The 18,044-nt window shown below is 47.1% G+C and overlaps 1 protein-coding gene across 1 annotated transcript in view; it reads right to left on the bottom strand.

Moving 5' to 3' along the window:
- The window catches only part of PRRC2B (proline rich coiled-coil 2B), a gene marked incomplete at both ends in the record, with an annotated part of 33,378 nt that overhangs the window by 8,638 nt on the left and 6,696 nt on the right, over nucleotides 1-18,044 (bottom strand). The window contains 16 exons of the mRNA XM_082008925.1: nucleotides 225-311; nucleotides 747-941; nucleotides 1,078-1,269; nucleotides 1,969-2,051; nucleotides 2,619-2,760; nucleotides 4,033-4,178; nucleotides 5,054-5,253; nucleotides 7,842-9,911; nucleotides 10,568-10,787; nucleotides 11,520-11,724; nucleotides 14,234-14,424; nucleotides 15,080-15,395; nucleotides 15,779-15,971; nucleotides 16,393-16,483; nucleotides 17,102-17,244; nucleotides 17,708-17,829. Coding sequence (XP_081865051.1) covers nucleotides 225-311; nucleotides 747-941; nucleotides 1,078-1,269; nucleotides 1,969-2,051; nucleotides 2,619-2,760; nucleotides 4,033-4,178; nucleotides 5,054-5,253; nucleotides 7,842-9,911; nucleotides 10,568-10,787; nucleotides 11,520-11,724; nucleotides 14,234-14,424; nucleotides 15,080-15,395; nucleotides 15,779-15,971; nucleotides 16,393-16,483; nucleotides 17,102-17,244; nucleotides 17,708-17,829 — 4,596 coding nt within the window. The remainder of the gene's footprint in view (nucleotides 1-224; nucleotides 312-746; nucleotides 942-1,077; nucleotides 1,270-1,968; nucleotides 2,052-2,618; nucleotides 2,761-4,032; nucleotides 4,179-5,053; nucleotides 5,254-7,841; nucleotides 9,912-10,567; nucleotides 10,788-11,519; nucleotides 11,725-14,233; nucleotides 14,425-15,079; nucleotides 15,396-15,778; nucleotides 15,972-16,392; nucleotides 16,484-17,101; nucleotides 17,245-17,707; nucleotides 17,830-18,044) is intronic.

The following is an 18,044-nucleotide window of genomic DNA, read 5'->3' as shown; positions in this document are numbered from 1 at the left end:
GGAGTTGCTCCCTGTATCACTTCTGAGCTAGTGATGCTCATTTTATTAAGGTACCTTGAGGATGCCCATTTCCATTATGGATTTTAGCCATGTGTGCTGCCTAGGCATTAAGTGTGAAGTCAATTGCAAAGAAATATGCTTGCTCTCTTTGGAGGCATCTGAGGTTTAACTAAAGAGTATCTCAATGAATCAATGCCAAAAAAAAAAAAAAAAAAAGTACTTACATTACTGGCCAAGGCATCCTGCAATTTGGTGACAGGGTTAGCTGCAGTGCCAGAAGCAGAACCAGGTGGCAAGCTGAAGTCAGAATCCTGAAAAAAGCAAGACACACAAAATTCAAATCCAGGTCCAAGGGTCACCCATCTGCTTCTCATGGTTAATGACTTTAGCCCGAATCATGACACTAGAAACTAAAGATTGTCCTCCAGTAAGCCTTGCTGGAAGAGAACAAAAAGACACTTCTCAGCACTCAGCAGCAGGCAACCCCCAGGGGCACACAAAGGCTTAGATGGCCGTAATTTTGTCCCTCACCTCTTACCACCCCAGCTGGTCCTTGGGACAATATTTCCAAGAGGATATTACGTGTTTGCCAAGACATCTTGAGTACCTAGTTTGTGTCAGTAATGAAATTCAAGGCCAACTCTACAGCTGCAAGCTTTCTCTAAATAATCCTTCTGCCTCAAACCACCTTTCTTATCTCAACAAGCTCAAATCACCAAGAAGATAAAATTAAATTCAATCCTCACTTTAGGATTTACTCCAAATTCAATGGGTGGCACAGGAAGTACAGAATCCACGTGAATTTCCACCCCGTTAACAGGGGGAATATTCCCTTCCAGCCGTTCCGTTCCCTCCGAACCCTTTCTGTTTTTCAGGGAGCGTTCGTTGCCGATTGGTCCAGGCTTGTGTTCCTTGTTCTGTCCTGAGCCTTGATCTGAATCCTTAACAGGAAAGCAGAGAGGCTGAGACACAAAGACTGAACAACCCAATCTCAAGCCTTAAAAATGCCAAGAACACCACAACCACTTCACAAGGTCTCTCACTATGTGCTCTGGCTCAGCTGCAAATCCAGATTACCTTTTTATCAGATTGCTTCTGCACTTGCTCCTTCTGGCAGTCAGGCTTTGGGTCCACCAGGCCAGCCCCATTCATCTCCTCTGGTTTCAGGGTGCCATATGGAGAACTGCGCTGAGAGGAGGTAGCGGAGGATTCCCGAGACTCTGCGCTCAAGTCAATGCCACTATCCCCCTGGCTGCCTTTAAAACCCTGCTATGCAAAGCACGAAATGTGTTAAAGCCCCAGACTCCAACCCAGCTCCACAAAGGAGGAAAAATAATCCCAGAAAACAGCGAGACCATGTCCCCTTTTCAAATCACATTCTTGGTTAACCGCAGTTGGGCCTGACCTGCAGCATCCCTTGGCTGCTGCTACAGCTCTACACAACCGTGAGACAGGTTAACCAATGCACCAACCGGACTATGGCTTTAGAATAAGGAAAAAGTGTCCCACACAGCAACTAGGCTGAGACTGACAAACTCACGTCACTTGTGGCCCAAACCAAATTTGAACTCCAGTCTCCAGAGGTGAAGCATTCAGGAACCTCCTCTGCCCTCCCTGCATTAAGGCTACAGCTACACACTGCTCACAGGCATGAGGCACACAAACATAACCTATGGGATTCCACCAGCCCTGACCACACCCTGCATCCAGTTAGGAGCATAACCCTGGAATAGGTCTACCAGACAGTTGCTCCAGATTTATACCCACATGTAACACCAAGCAGCGCTTGGCCCTCTAGGTCAAGATTTGAGCAGCATCAAGCTCAAATTAGAACTGCAAAGAGAGAGTTTAAAATTGCACAAGCAGAGCTGAGAGTCACTAAGCACAGATGGAGCAATGAAAAGCATAAGCCACCTACGTTAATATTTTATACACACAAACCTGAATGGCACATTAAGTGCCACTTACCTCAGTGGTGCTAGATTCAGTACCATTAAAGGTATTTACAGGCTTGCTCCAGGAATCACTGCCAGGAGACTGAACAGAAAGAGCTGGAAGAGAACAGAGGGCAGGGTTCAGCTGCTTGAAACACAGTTGTGAGCACACCTTGTACACCGCCCATGTTACATTACTAACTTTCCGTTTCTAGACATGAGTTAGGATATTTTCACCACCTCAGAAATCTAGTGCTGCCCATTCAGCTGAGACATCATTTCTTAGGGAACATGGAAACAACAGGAGAAAGAGCAGAGATAGAAAGAAAGGAGGCACTAGCTATTCAGGGCTAGAGGTTGAGAAACAGAGGAAGGCAAAATAAGAAAATGGCTGAAGTAGACCCAGCCCAACAGGCTAGAAAATGCTATGTAGGATTTTGATGTTACAAGAAGACACAAGAAGTACATCAGGAGACTGCCGTGGTCAACAACAGGAGGAGAATGGTTGAACAGCACAGCTTTGAACAGATGCTACTCCAGATGTCTGCTAGCTCCCTTCCCAATTCCAGCACCAGACAAGAGAAGGTTGTCTCCTCTTAAGCACAGACACCCTGTCCTTCCTGCACGCACCAGAGGACTCCCCAGCTGTGTGAAACACCCCAGAACAGACAGACACAAACTTACCTGGGCTGTTGCTCTCCCAGATCTCTGTGCCCAGGCTGTTTCCAGAAACTGTTACATCACTTTGCTCCAAGCATAAGCTGTTCTGCTTTTTAGCAAATCGAGGAGGAATGCGAGACTGAAGAACACGGGCCTTAGCTGGTGCCTGAGAGAGAAGAGGCACAGCACATAAGACCTGTCACTGCACTGCGCTAATGCAGCCTGCTCTTGGCAAGTTCAGACCCTAGATTTCTAAGTGCTGCAATATGAAAAGCACTAAACTCATGTACTCATGTAACAGAACCATACAAAGTAGTTCTGACTCCTTCCCCTCTCCCTTTTTTTTTTTTAATGGACCCTGTGGTTACTGGGAGGTTCCCTCAGTCTAATAAGGCAGTGAAAAAAGCTGCCTTCATCAGCATGAAGTTGTTTGGGGTTTTTTGGGGGGGGGGGGGTACAAAGCAAAGCAAAATTAACACTACAACAGACTTGCTCTGCTTAATTCCTTTCTTCTAGCCTGGCTAAAGCAAGATTGATTAATAATTTCACAATAGAAATGGCTCTTTCACAGAGCCAAGATCTGAATAGAAAAAGCAGCACATCTCTGCAACTGCAAGATCTTTCCCACTGCACATTCACACGTTGTCTTCAGCTTAATTTTAAAGATGTCAAGCAACCAGGCTTTTCTAACTTTCCTTGCAAGACACTCTGAACCTACCACAAGCCCTCCTTGTCAGGAAACATTTCTCAATGATGCTTTTCATTTGCATTTAGTCCTCGAGATTTCACTAAGTCTCCTTTCACGTCAAAATAGGCTATCATCTCCCTAGAATCTGCAGTCTTCCAGTACACGTAGACAAATGCCCCCCTCCTAAACATTACTTAACTAGGCTATCCACACTGCAGTCTTAAATCTTTTCTTGTAAATAAACTCTTTTATCCTATTACAAACACAAAATCATCAGCACTTTTTCCAGTTTGTTAGCTTCTTTCTGGTCAGGTGCCCAGACACAAACATGAAACCTCTGGCAAGGAAGCTACCCACAGCCTGTTCTCACAGTAAAACACTGCTGACACAGCAAGAGTGCCAAGGTCCTCCACTGCTTGCTGCTGCCCAATATCTCACCAGCTACAGCCAGCAACTGGCTTAGTGAGCCAAGTTGCTTTGGATGAAGCTCAGTTTAGAAAACCCTTCTTAACTCACAATTAATAGTTCTGCTAGAAAACAACAACAGTCAGAAATCTAACCATCCTTTTCAGACCAATGGTCCCTGACCATCAGAGCCAAAGTACGTTTCTGGGGCCTAATACAGCATTTGTACTACTTTGTCCAACTGCATGTTTTTCTGCTCATCCAAACACCTTTTGGGGCCCTGTTCCTCTGACTGCAGTCCAAACAATGTATCAGGTTAAGCTTTTTCTGCTCCCCATTCCTCACCTGAGCAGCCTGCTCCTTCTTCCTTCGCTCCTCTTCCAGCAAACGGCGCTGCTTTTTAGTAAGAACCTCAATGAAGCCTTCACCTGCCATAGAACCTACTTCATTCTCTTCTGCTGTGTTTGACACCCGATTATCAATGATGGTACCTGAACAAAGCATATACAGGCAAAAAAACAGTGCATGTGTGTATGCATATAAAGCTTTGTAATTGCAGTAATTTAAAGAGCGCATTCCAAATAGGATCCGTGCTACAGGCAAACAAGTTCATCCAGTAGTACTGCAGCTAAGCTTTGAAAACTAAGCCATGGTAGTCTGTTAACATCTACCAGTAACTTTATCCTGCAGGGTTTTGCTCTCCTCTGCCTCAAGATGAGCACACCCCAGCTGGGAGGAGTTTGGGAACATGAGCCATGTGGTAACTCAGGTAACTTTAGGTGTAGTATCAGTTGAAACAAACCTCCCACCTTTCCAAATACTAGCACGGGCAAAGCAGGCACAGGTACTTCTGAAAACATACCCATCACCTCCGGATGAAAAACCTCAGTTCTATGAACAGCAAAAGCTGAGTCATGGTCTAATGTCAATGGTTTCAGAGATACTCATTTCTTGCCTCCCCGTCATGAGCTTGGACTCAAATTCCCCACTCTGGATGCTCTTTCAACTTCTGTTGCACTACATATGATATTTTGGGCTTGAAATTTAACTTTAATTTAAATTTAATTTGTTAGATAGAAATACGGAAATATTCTCCCTAAAACTAAACCTTCTTTAGAAGAAACATTACAGAGCCTCTCAGATCTGGCTGAAAGCTTGGGTTTATTTGTCTTCCATGTTTTCCCTATTTAGGGAGTTTTATTGTACTAGAGTTTATTGAGTACTAGAGTTTTACTGCTTGTGTCAACAAATTAAAAAAAACAACCAAACCCCATATTTAAAAATCGCATGGGATTGAATCACTCTGGCTTGAAGTAAGCCACAACATGTTACCCCTTTAAAGAAACAAATGAATGAAGACACTCACTTCCGTAACTCAGTTCAAACTGTGACAAGGCCTCTCCCTTCTCACTTGCTCTTTGTGCAGTGGATTTGGGCTCCTTCTCTGGCTTTTTACCCGGCCCCTCAACACTCTCCGAGTTCACATGGGAGGCTCTATCCAAGCTGTAAATGGAGTGGCTGCTCCCACCACTGGTGTTGCCAAGACCCCCTCCTTCTTCTGGAGATCTACAAGGAAAAGAGGGAAAGGAATTAAGTTTGTCACTAGAAGTTGAGTAAAAGTACCAAGTAGAAAACATATGGGCTGTATTTTCTTTACCAGCTTTCTAATTGCACCTCAGCCTTCCCCAGCCTTTGCTCAACTGAAGCAGACGTTATATTCTGAGCACACAGCCCATTACAAGGATGTTACTAAGGAAGTGGGATGGAAACAGAACAACACTCATGAGTCAACCAACATGCTGCCCCCACAACAAAACTAATACCCTAGCTTGTCCCTTCAAGAGGGCTGTGCTTCTGTACAGTGTCTCCTACCCTCCTATGACACTGCTCTAACAGCTCCCCTGCTCCTCTTTGCAATTAACACACATTTTTTAGCAAGCATCAGGTGAGGGAAAAGGAGATGGGGATAGGCTGATGGCATTGAGGGGAAAAAAAAAAAGTAATTTTCCCATTTTGTTTCTCCCAGAATTTGTTTTGCCTATTTGACCACCATCATTCCCAAGCATTCAACTCACAAAAGGGGTATGGTTAAAGGAGAAGGGGGCGGGGAATAAGCTCCCCCCTTCCCTTACTTTTCCTTTCTACCTGCATGCATCTTTCCAGACATCCATTTCCCTCACTTCCATATAAACTACTATTAATTACTACATCCAGGAGTTGGGGGAGATGGGTCACAAGAGGACAGAAAACAAAAAACAAGTTGCCTATTTATCAGTGCTTTAAACCCAATACAATGCAGCTGTACAAAACTCTTTTTCTCCTGTTAAAGGAAAAGCGTAACAAGGGAGCTGTCAAACTGGCCCAGGACCAAGGCTCACCTAACCCAGTACCCTGTTGATCATCAGATTTTTCACCAGATGCTTTGTATGGGGTTTACGTGGCAAGGTTTTGGTAGCAGGCCAGGCTGCAGGGGTGGCTTCTGTGAAAAGCTGCTAGAAACTTCCCTTATGTCCAACAGAGCCAGTGCCAGCCGGCTCCAAGACGGACTCACTGCTGGCCAAGGCCAAAGCCCAGCAGTGACAGTGGCAGCATCTCTGAGATAACATAGTTAAGAAAGGGGGAGAAAAAAAAAAAACAGGACAGCAATTGCACCTGGAGAGAGGAGTAAGAATGTGTGAAACAGCTCTGCAGACACCAAGGTCAGTGAAGGAGGGGCTCCAGGTGCCGGAGCAGAGGTTTCCCAGCAGGCCCTGGGGAAGCCCACAGCAAGGCCAGCTGTGCCCCTGCAGCCCATGGAGCTCCACACTGGAACAGATCTCCACCTGCAGCCCAGGGGATGTAGGGGAGTAGGGAATGCCCAAAGGAGGCTGTGACTGCATGGGGAGCCAGTGCTGGAGCAGGCTACTGGCAGGACCTGCGACCCTGCAGAGAGAGGAGCACACGCTGGAGCAGGTTTTGCTGGCAGGACTTGTGACCCCACAGGGGGCCCAGGCTGGAGCAGTTTCTGAAGACCTGCAGCCTGTGGGCAGGACTCACATTGGAGAAGTCTGTGGAAGACCATGTCCTGTGGGAGGGACCTCATGCTGGAGCAGGGGAAGGGTGTGAGGAGTTCTCCTCCTGAGAAGGAAGGAGCAGCAGAGACAATGTGTGATGAACTGACCACAACCCCCATTCCCGTCCCCCTGCGCTGCTCAGGGGAAGGAGGGAGAGAAATCAGGAGTGAAGTTGTGCCTGGGATGAAGGGAAGGGTGGCATGAAGGTGTTTTAAGATTTGGTTTTAGTTCCCATTACCCTACTCTGATTTGACTGGCAATAAATTAACTTCCTCAAGTAGAGTCTTTTGCCCGTGATGGTAATTGTTGAATGATCTCTCCCTGTCCTTATCCGGACCCACGAGCTTGTCATTACATTTTTTCTCCCCTGTCCAGCTGAGAAGGGGAGTGATAGAGCAGCTCCGGGGGGCACTTGGTGTCCAGCCAGGCTCAACCTACCACACATTTGCAAGGAAATACTTAACCCCTAGCATCACAGCTGTCTTAAAATACTCTCAGGAGAAACTCCTCCCAGCAGGCAAGGAACAGACAGCACTGCTTGTGATTCATCACCAGTCTCCACTAAGGTCTAAGAAAATATTTGCTCAGGCAAAGCTAAGAGTGGCAATGCCACAACCACACTACTGGCAATCCACGTGCTCAACCTGCACAGCTCACAGCAACTTACCCCAGGAAAACCCAACCCTCACTTATGTGCTCTGCTATACTCCATTGGGGACCCATGATAGAAGAAGGACACAGTAAGTTTGGAGTAAGAACCAGGACTTCCTTCATTATTGTTCATGCCTCTAGCAAGAGGCAGTGTAGAGAGTGAAGAGCTGTCCTGGCCTGAAACTAAGGTAAAGCAGAGCAGCACATGTCATGCCCACAGTTTCTCAGCAACTTCCATAAATCTGGATTCCCAGCATGGAAGCAAAAGGCATCAATCAGCTCCAAAACAGACAATGACAAAACCCTCGGATATCGTAAGGTTGGCTAAACGCTGCTGGAAGTCATCTGCACTAGATGACAAGAAACACAGCCAACAGCTCCTCACCCACCGTCCAGCCCTTCTCCACTCCTCCAATATCTGCGTATCAGTACATCAGAAGGCAACTTTACCTTTTGCTTTTTATCAGTGTCCCGTTCTGCTGGCTCTCGTATCTGGAAGCTGCTCCTACACCAGTCCTGACGGACTGCTCTGCAAACCCCGCTGGCTCAGCCTTGCGGCTCTGTCTGTCGACAAGTGGCCTTTGGCTTGAGAAGCTCCTCTTCGCTAGCTCCCTCTTCTCTCCCAAGCTCCCACTCCCAAGGCCACCCTCCAGCTGGCCTTCGCTCTCTGAAACTCCATCTCGCCTCTCCCGCCGCTCGCTGAAGTCACTGCTTTCAGATGCTGTCTCCCACTCCTCGTTGGCATGATCCGAGGAGTTCTGGTAGGACAGCTCAGGAGATCGTCTGCCCGAGATGCTGCTCTTCTCTGCAATGGTCAGCTTGGGCCTTCCAGGCCACTGGCTGGGCGGCAGGTTGGGGCCTCCCTCCTCGGGGTTCCACTGACCGACTGATTCCCTCTCTTGCCTGAGGCGCCTGAATCGCGGGGGCTTGTCTTGGCGGGGGGGACGGCGCCTCCGGAATGGCCTGTTCTCTATGTTCTCCTGATCTGCTGAGTAATCCTCCTGGAAAAAGTGCCGTTTGTCATCCAGATGACTCTCATCAAAAACCCGGCTGGAGAAGGAATCCACGTGTTTGTAAGAATCCTGAATGTAGTCCCTGTCGGACTGCTGCCTGCTCCCAAAAGTGTCTGATGGAGAGGTGTGGCTGTACTCCTGCCACCCTGCTCCCCCACTCCTGCCTTGCCACTGCGTTGGCTCCTTACCCATGAAACCCCTTCGCCCATAGCCAGAGTTGCTCAGTCTTGGTGGCAGTGATCTCCCAAAAGCTCTTGGAGCCCTCATCTTTGGATCCAGACTACTGTGATCATCTGAATAGATTTTGTTGGACCTCCATGACTCTTTGAAGTCTCCCTTTTTCAAATCACTGTCCTCCCTGTCCAGTACAGAGCCTTCATTGCTGTTTTCCGAGCCCCTCTGCCGGCGACGCTTGGGGAGCTCCTCATATTCTGACCCTTCACTGTGCGTCTCGCTTGCAATCCGCCGCCTTGGCTTGCCTCTGGGGAAGTCCTCTGGCTGGTTGAACTCCCGAAGCCCTCGCCCTCGGCTGCTCCGCTGGTTGTTATAGACTCCTCGGCTGCCCACAACAGTGCCTCGGCCTCTGAAAGTAAACTCTCTGAAGCCTCTCCCTCGCCCACGGCCTTGACCTCTCCCACCAAAGGCTTGTTCCTCATCAATGAAGATCCAGTTGTTTCTTTTCGTGGGAGGGAGATCACCAGCCTCTCTGGATAGTTTGTTCTCCCAGGTTCTTTCTGGCTTCTTTTCCTCCTCTTCTTCCTCTTCTTCCTCGTGGGATTTCTCAGCCTCTCGGGTAAGGTTGGCTTGGGAAGAACCTTTGTCATCTAGCAGGTAACGTGTGGAGTTCAGTAAGGCTGCAGAATCATCTGACTCATTTTCTACTTTCTGAACAGCTGCCTTTTCCTTCAACGGGCACGAGGTGTCCTCTCCCTCCAATTTAACTTTCTCCATCTCCTTCTCCTTCTCTTTCTCTTCCACTTTGAGGGCTTTCAGGACTGGTTTTTTAATTGGACCTGATCGCCGCGTCCTGCCCATTTGCTCCTGGTGCTGACCACTGGTGTTACGGTTCTCAGGAGCCCACTCTGTTGTCTCTTCAGTGGGCTGTTTGGTATTAGCTCCTTCTTTCTTCCACAGGTCAGCACTGAATGACTGCTCATCCCTGGGCACTCCTTCAGCAACTTCTGCTGCAGTCTCCGCAGGTTTCTGATGGTGGCTGATATCCCAGCCATTATATTCAGGCTTCTTCTCTGCTTGGATAAAATCAGGCTCTAGGGGTGAACACCTGAAGTTTGCATGGCGGCTGCCAGCAGGACAGGTTTCCTGCACAGTCTCCTGATGCTGAAACAAGAGATCTTGGCCTATCCTCTGAGAAGACAGGCAGCTGTCAAAGTCTGCTTGGGCCTTCTTGTCAAAAGTATTCAAGTACTCCTCCCCTCTCTCCTCAAAGAGATCTCGTTGGGTGCTCAGACTCTCCGGCCTTCCAGGAGAAGTAGAGTAACTATCATTCCTGAGAAGAAAACAAACAACAAACAAAGGAAAGTCAGCTAATGCAGAGCACAGCATGTCTCCCAAGGGCCCAGGCTGGGCACAAGAGGTGGAAACAAATAAATAAATTGGGGTTTGTTCTAAATCATGAGGCAACAAGCCTATAAAGACCTGAATGCTGGGCAGATCTGCTGTGGCCCCAGGCTGTACTGCCTGGTTTGTCAAATCAATGGATGATAAAGAAAGCAGTTCCTATGATGGGCAGCAAACTTAAGAAATAAAAGGAGATTCAGCCTCCAACATATGTGGAAAACTGAAAACAAGGAATTGGTTTCAGAAAGTCACAAAGAATTAGGAGACAAACTAGAAAGTATCAGAAGTTTTGACTCATTGTTTTCTGTACCTGCCCATGTAAGTGACAAGTGCCTCTCTCCTACTGAACAGGCTCCAAGCTGGTCAGCCTCGACTGGCATCAGATAGCAAAACTCTGAATAGCTCAGTCTGTAAGCACCCCCATGACACAAACACTCAACAGTGTAAGGGTGCTACCAGATCAGTACCTTGGCCTGTTCAGAGATATCTTTTGGGTCAACTCTACACCTGCTTTTCAGTAGGAGATGGCTTATGGCAGCACCTCCCAACACAGCATGCATGAGGACAGGGGAGTTCCACACTCACCTGGCATGCAGCCCCTCCACTGTCATGTTGTCAGCCTGTTTTTGATGTGACAGGGAGTACCCTTTGCTCTGCAGAGACGTGTAGCTCTCCTGGCCCCACACTGGCACTGGGTCCAAGGGAACAGTTTTCCTTTCCGCCTGCCCTGCCTGACAGTTCTGATCTTCAGACCGACAGCTGCTCCCACCGATGGGGTCCTGCTGAATCATGGGCTTCATAATTCCTGGTCACAACAGAGGAACATTAACCATTAACCTACCATTAACACTACGATCTCATAGCCAAGAAGAATTAACAATCCACAGCTATCCTGAATCCCTTTCCTTCCAGGGCAGCAGGTGACTGCATCCATGGAAACCTTTCTGGTAGAGGGGAGTCTGTGCTTAGGAAATACACAGTTGGGAAATACACCTGGAATGATACACAAGGTGACATAGCTTTCAGAGCCCAAACTGCACAAAATGCTACACATCATCACTAGCTCGGAAGCAAGGAGGTGTGTGAAAACAAACCAGAAACTCAAGGGAATTATTTATGTATCCTGATATTTATATTCACACCTCTGAAGATCAATACCAAGCTAGGAAGGTGCTAGGAACACACAGCTCAGGAACTACAGGATTTCTCCACCACGGTTCTTGAAGGGGATCTATTAAGATGTCACATGATTGCAGTGACTCCCAAACTGATCCTTATCCTCCAAGGGGCAAGATCTGCTTTTATATCCACTAAGGCTCCAAAGCTGTTAAGGGAGATCTCTCATTGCAGTGCAGCGGATGGGCAGTTCCCTCATGAGCTCTCATTGAGACCGACACTTTCTCATCCCTAGAAGTCAATCACAGCCAGCCATGATGCAAAGCCTGGACAGAGATAAGATGACTGAAGCACAGCAACTTTCCAGGTATGGACCAACTCAACACAGCCACGACAAAGGGAAACACTGAAAACGCCTTACCTGAAGGGTGAAGGGCTGAAGGGTAGAAATCCACCGGGGTGCGACTCTGGGCCATGCGAGGGTCCATATAAGACGGCATCATCATCCAGCGAGGATCAAAGCCAAGCATCTGAGGGTGTGGCGGGTAGAATGTCCGCTGGGGATGGGAATGGGATGGGGGAGGATAGACTTGCTGCTGCCAGTGCTGCATCTTGTACAGCTGCTCCTGCAGGGAAGAATGACGGGCCTTTTGACATGAATGGTCACAGTGCCAGAAATCACACTTGCAAACTGGCCAGCTATAGGAAAACACATTCCCTGTGTTAGGAGGCTCAAAAACATATCAACAGGGCAATTCACTACCAACTGGTAACATGACAGTTGCTGTTCTCCTCCAGCTCCCCAAAACAGCCAGACTATGTTGCAGTCAGCATCTCACATCACTATGGGCCATACTACACAGCCAAATGCAAGGGATCAGCTTCAAGACTGGAGCTTGCCTTTTCTCAGTGTTTCTATGAGGTACAGGACAGCTTCCGGTCAAACACAATCTCCTAATTGGAATCAAATATTTTAGACGACGTTGCTCTTTGGAGGAAATGCAATTAGTAAGTTATTTAGTGTGCATATATATTAGTTCTACTCATGTTAGCTGAACATATTAGATAAGAACAACCTAAACTCAATTAAGAGAGCTATTAGTATTTTATATTCTTTCCTGTGAATTCTCCAGAGATGGACTGACACCTTCAGGTTGTGTCCTATCTCCCACATAGCCAATCCACCTTCCTTTAGCCAAGGACTGTCATCATGCTAATCTGATTTGACATTTAACTTTTCCTAAAGGTCCAAAAAGAACCCATATTTGAAGGGAGCTTTGTCTACTGAAGAAAGCTTTCAAAAGGTAAACAGCTCCAATTAACATGAAATACATCTATTTACCTGTCAAACTTTCCACCATCTCGTCTAAGCTTACAACAATCTCAGATACTGTAACTTTATTTAAAAAAGCCAATTCCTTACTGCAGAGCAAGAGAGACACTGTTAAATCTGAACCTGACACATCATTACGGCAAGAGAGAAACTCAGATACATGAAAAGATTATATCTGAGTTACCTAGTGCTCCAGTACCTTGGAGAGAGTATTTCGCTAATGATACCAACACTATTTTTTATTTCATTCTTTTCATGGAACCACTGCTACCAAAGCAGCAATATAAGCCAGCCAAAATACAAACTGCTTCATATATACTAATGACACAGAGGATAAGAGAAAATAAAATGGAAGTTTCATGTTCTTCCAGTAGCAATGACCTGTGGTATTATTAGCATGACAGCAAAGACATCCAGTTATTTTTAGTTTAAGAGCATCTCTTTTAGAGAGTAGCATTAACAGTGTTTGCTGTTGTACATTTGAATCATGAAAATGTCAACTGCCCAGTAACAAGCACAGGGGAACATCCATAAAAGAGCAATTACTGAGCTTCCAAGCAAAAGCCAAATGTGAGCTCTTCACTAAGGTTTGCAGCAGCGTTGATTATACCACATTTCAAGTGGTTATTCTATGGAGAATGGTAATTAACTTCGCATTATCTCACACCTGCATATTCTGTCCCTTGCTTTGACTCTGCTGCCCTAAGGGGGCTCACTGCATCTGGAAGAAGAGCTGAACAGTATGTATGGCATATACAGCACTGTAAGACTGGGCAAGATGCAAAACACATAAAGCAGTTCAGGCTGGTCTCTCAGAGCCCCAGAAAAGAGAATTTTCAATGAAACACAAATGAAACAATTAAGACAAAACATATTTATGGTGCAAAGAAAATAATGATTTGAAAGACCCTCACAGAAAAAAAGCTTGCTAGGTGCAAGATGACAGATGTGGAAGACTACCTCTCCGCACGGGCAGGAGGTGGAATGAGAAGTGTGCCGCTTCATAACTCTCAGATTCAGCCCAGAAGCAAGAGTCCAACTGCCTGCCAACCTAAGCACAGATTGCACCAACAAGCAAATGGCTGCCCATAACTAACAGGGTAAGGGCACAGCAAGTGCAAGGTGAAATGGAAGGAGCTGATCCCCAAAAGGTTTTTCTCTCCCTTGGTCCGAATATTGAACAGCTCCCTGTCACTGCAGCAGTGCTGAAGAACAGCAGCTCTCATCTTGTGCCAGGGAATAAGAATGGATGTTCACCAGGTTCACAGCCAGCCAAAGGCATTACAGACATCACTGGATCAAGCCTACAGCAAGTACCAACCAAGGTCACCACTGCTGCTCTTCAGCTCTGGACACAGGAAAGGGAACATCCTCAGCTTCTCCTGCATACCTACATTTGTAAACCAGAGCTCTGCTACAAACCACATAGTCAGGAGACATCCAGACAACTGTGCAAGACAAGTCAACATTTCTGACAACAGTGTCTACTTTTCTCCCAGGCAAGTGACAAACCTGGCCTGTCCACGCCTCTCCGCAGCCACAGAAAGCCCTAACTACAACAGCTCCAGCATCACAGGGTGCACGTAAAATTCATGTAACCTACATGGAGCCCTTTTACCCCATCAGAGTGGATACATCTATGATCAGAAGTACTGAAAATGGCCCAGGTAGGACTCCCATTTATCACTTCCCAGCCCAAAGACAGTTGATTAGTTGGTAGTGTGATTGTGTTGAGATCCAAGCAAACACAATGGTTTGGTGGAGGTCCAAAGGAAGAGGAGTGGGAGCGTCACACCTATTACCTGCTGCTGTTGCTGCTGTTGCCTCTGGAATCGCGGGGGAAGAGACTTCTGGTATTTGTTGAATTCCTGTGCTGGGGAAGGAGCTTCTCTGAGCTCCTCCTCACTGCTGCTTTGGGCTGCTGCTGCTGGGGCAGGAGTCTCCTCTTCCAGATAGCCAACAGAGACATCCTGTGCATGAAACTCGGGAGTTGCTGCAGAGAAGAAAATAAGCCTTAAAGAGGCCTGCTCATGACAGGGCTTGTGAGTGCATCACCACACCACAATATGCACGGGTGTGGGCATGTCCTGACTGTGTTATGGGGCTAAACTTTATAATAAACATATATAGCACCTCACACACAATCTCCCTGATTTGCCTTGACAGCTCTAGAGGGCTTTGTCCATCCTGTTTTAGTGATAAATTCCAAGATCCCCCTCTGCCATCAACCTTCTGCTTAAGCACTGGGGGAAAAGTCCATTTCCCCTGTTACTCCTTAAACCTGCCAGCACTTACTGGTAACAATTTTCTGATCTGTGGCCCATGAGCACTTCCTTAGTATGATCATCCAATCATCAGAAGATCAACAGGCCTGTTCCAACAACTAGCACAGCTGACTGAGCACAGATAAAGGCAACCAAAGAAGTTTGCATTTGTTTTAATGTTGGGTTTTGTTTTTTTTTTTTTTAAACGAACCTCCATCACCAATCCAAAATACTCTGCAGACTATGTGAAGCAGCTGATCTCTCAAATGCAACTGAAGTACCCTCTGGATGCTCTCTCCCAGGAACTCCCTCACATTTCAGGTAAAAGATCGACAATAGCAAAAGATCAGTTTTTACAAGGTGACACAAGCAACGTTTCTCTACCTCTACGGAAAGTGTGACCATTCTCTTGCACAGCATTTTTCTCAGTGCTTGGGGGCCTCAGGTCTTCATTCTCTGCCTGTTTCTGGGTCTCCCCGCTCTTCTGAGCCAGTTTGCATTTCTGGTCAAGTTGCTTCAGCTTTGCAGCGCAGGCTGCCAGACGCTCCTCCCTGGCTCGCCGCTCCTCCTCCTCCCGTCGTCTCCTGGCTCTCTCAACAGCCTCAGAGATCTCAGAGTGCACAAACTTTTGTCTCAGTGGCACCTTTTCTTCTTTGTCCTCGAGGGACTGCTGTCTGAGAGTACTTCCCAGCATAGGCTTCTGCCAAAGGAGAAACGTTCCTCAATAAGCATGACCCAAACATCTCCTGCATCTTGAGATTTGAATCCCATGCTGAGAAAATCCCCTCCTGACACCCTCCCCTCTATCCTCATGCACACAAATCCCTCTTTTGGTGGGAGGAGTTATTGCTATCTGTTTCAATAACTCCATTTTCTCAGTGACAACCCCACTGCTCTGGACCAGCTTGAATCTCTTTCTCTAGTGGGAGTGCCATGCAAATGGATTTCTCTCCAGCTGGATATAAACAAAGAATTGCAAAATTCATCAGCATCCCATTTTCAATAAAATGTCAAACTGGACTCTTAAGGACAGCAATGTATTGCATCCAGCAGCACAAGCCCACTCACAGGAGTTCAGCCTACCTGGTATTCAGATGCAGAGCTCCAGCCATTCAGCTTCCTCGGAGGCTGCTGTGAATCCTGCACTTTCCGGACTGACCGGGACAAGCCAACTGAGTCGCTCCAATTCTTTCCTTCCTCCAAGGTGTGTTTGACATCTGCACTGTCTGCAGAGCTCACGGACAATTGTCTCTGCCTTCTGGGATCCCAGTTGTTCCTGTCATATAAACGCTTTGCTATCGCATTTGCTACTTGCCTCAAAAAGCACTTGCGATCTTATGAAATGGCAAAGGCAACTGACTAACAGAAAGGAAAGATAAAAAAACCAAAAAAACCCCACCAGAACAAGCAATGCGCTTTTCCTCTTAAGGTGCATGCGGATTAACACCACTATTGTGCAGCAGGATCAAGTTAAGACACAGAAAAGGGAGGAGGAAAGAAGCCTGGCATCCTGGCACTCAGCTTCAAGACCTATCCACATCCCTGAAGCCCCCTCAAACAATGGCCAGTTGAATCAGCGAAGTCACAGTATGAATCAAAAGGAATAGGTCTCAATATTTAGAACAAGTTTTTAAAAGATCTTGGTATTGTTTACTTTTACCAAAACAAGCGTAGGTGCAAATACAGCCACTTCTTACCATTTCTGTAGTCCATCTTTAAGAGTTTCTTCCTCTTCCTCATCTTCACTAAACTTTAGTTTCTCAGAGTAATCCACTTCATCATGAATGCCTACAAAGACAGGATTGGAGAAGGGATATATGAGACAGAAAAAACCAGCTCCCTTGCCCTGATAAAGCTTATGCCCTCTCTGGCACTAAACCAGAGAATGCACAGGCTTGGCATAAACTACTTGGAAAGCCGAATGTCCACCACAGGTACTGGAAATTATGCAAGCAGTGTGGACTCACACTGCTGAACAGCTGGGCTGGTCCCAGAGAAGGAGCAGCAAGCAGTCTGGGAACAGGGGCTGCAAATGAGGAGACAGCCACCAAGCTAGACCGTGCATAATTTGATACTGAACGATACAACTGAAAAGGCAGGACTAACTTCTTCCCAGCAGCCATACTGCTATCCTCCTGCTGTTTGGTGTTTTCAGCTTTTAGGAGTCTTCAGATCCGGTTCCTTGAGTACAGTGTGATGGAAGGATCAGAAGGATCCATTGTGTCATCATTTACACCAACAGCAGTTTCACAGCTAACATACACCACTCTTTTCTTCCTCTCCTTCCTTCTGTGGCAGTGAAACAGAGCCACCAGAACAGCCTGACTACTTCATGCTTCAGGGAGGAGTAACTACTTCGCTTCACCTCAAGCTGTGGCCTGAAGCTAGAGAATCGAAGCACTTTACCTGCCCATCCATCATCTGCATCAGTGTCTAGTTCATCCAGCCCCTTCAGGTTCTCTGCATTGATAATGGTGGGCCGAGGTGCTCTCTCTACTTGCTGCCGAACTGGACGTGTTGGGCGAGACAGGCTGAGCCTGTTCTCTTTTCTACAGGGAAATGCAGAGAAATGGTTAGAAACAGCAAACAGTAAAGAAAAGAATGTAAAGCTGAGTTTGTAACAGTGAATCAGTCCTTTTCTGCCATGCACTTACATACCAAAGGCTCCAAGTTTCTCCTGTGTTCAGCAACGTTTCTTTCCCTTGTCTACCTGGTACCTACTTCCTAGGGCTTACAGATCAGAGCTGCAACCCTTCCAGTCCAGCATCACACACAACTACTTCTCACATCCATCTGCTCTGCAGACACACAGTGCTTACAGTCCTACAACATTTCAGATGCTGCTGTAGCTGGAGCAAAGCATTGCTGCTTTGAGTAAAAATCAGGTTTCCTCTGTGGCTGCCTGCAGCTTCACCCACGCAACTGGATCCTCGGCCCAAATTCCTGCATAGTTTAAGGTTCGTGTCACACTCTGAACCTGCCTCTCAAGTGGGACAGTCATGGCAGCCTTACCCATCCTGGTCATTCATCTGGTACTGTCTGAAAGGTACCCGGGGCTCAAGCCGGAGCTGAGGAAGGGGGAAAGACCCTCGGTCCAGCGATGCAGGGGTCTCAGATGGCTGTTGTGGACACATCTGGAACAAGGCAAAGCAGAAGAGTCTGTTTTTTCTCCTTGCCACAGGAAGGCTTACCCAGATTAGGTTACAACATGAGCACAGTAGCTGCATCCGCACAATGGGAAAACAAACATTTCACATCTGGATGCCTAACAGGCCACGTGCTAATGGTTACCCTCTCCAGATCTGTAGGGAAAGCAGCGACTTTTCCTTGGGCTGAGCAAGGCTGTGCT

The sequence above is a fragment of the Phaethon aethereus genome, assembly GCF_964289735.1.
Source record: "Phaethon aethereus genome assembly, chromosome: 20".
In the NCBI taxonomy this organism is placed as follows: Eukaryota; Metazoa; Chordata; class Aves; order Phaethontiformes; family Phaethontidae; genus Phaethon; species Phaethon aethereus.
The sequence above is the reverse complement of the archived record's forward strand: the minus strand, read 5'-3'. Positions and strand labels throughout refer to the sequence as shown.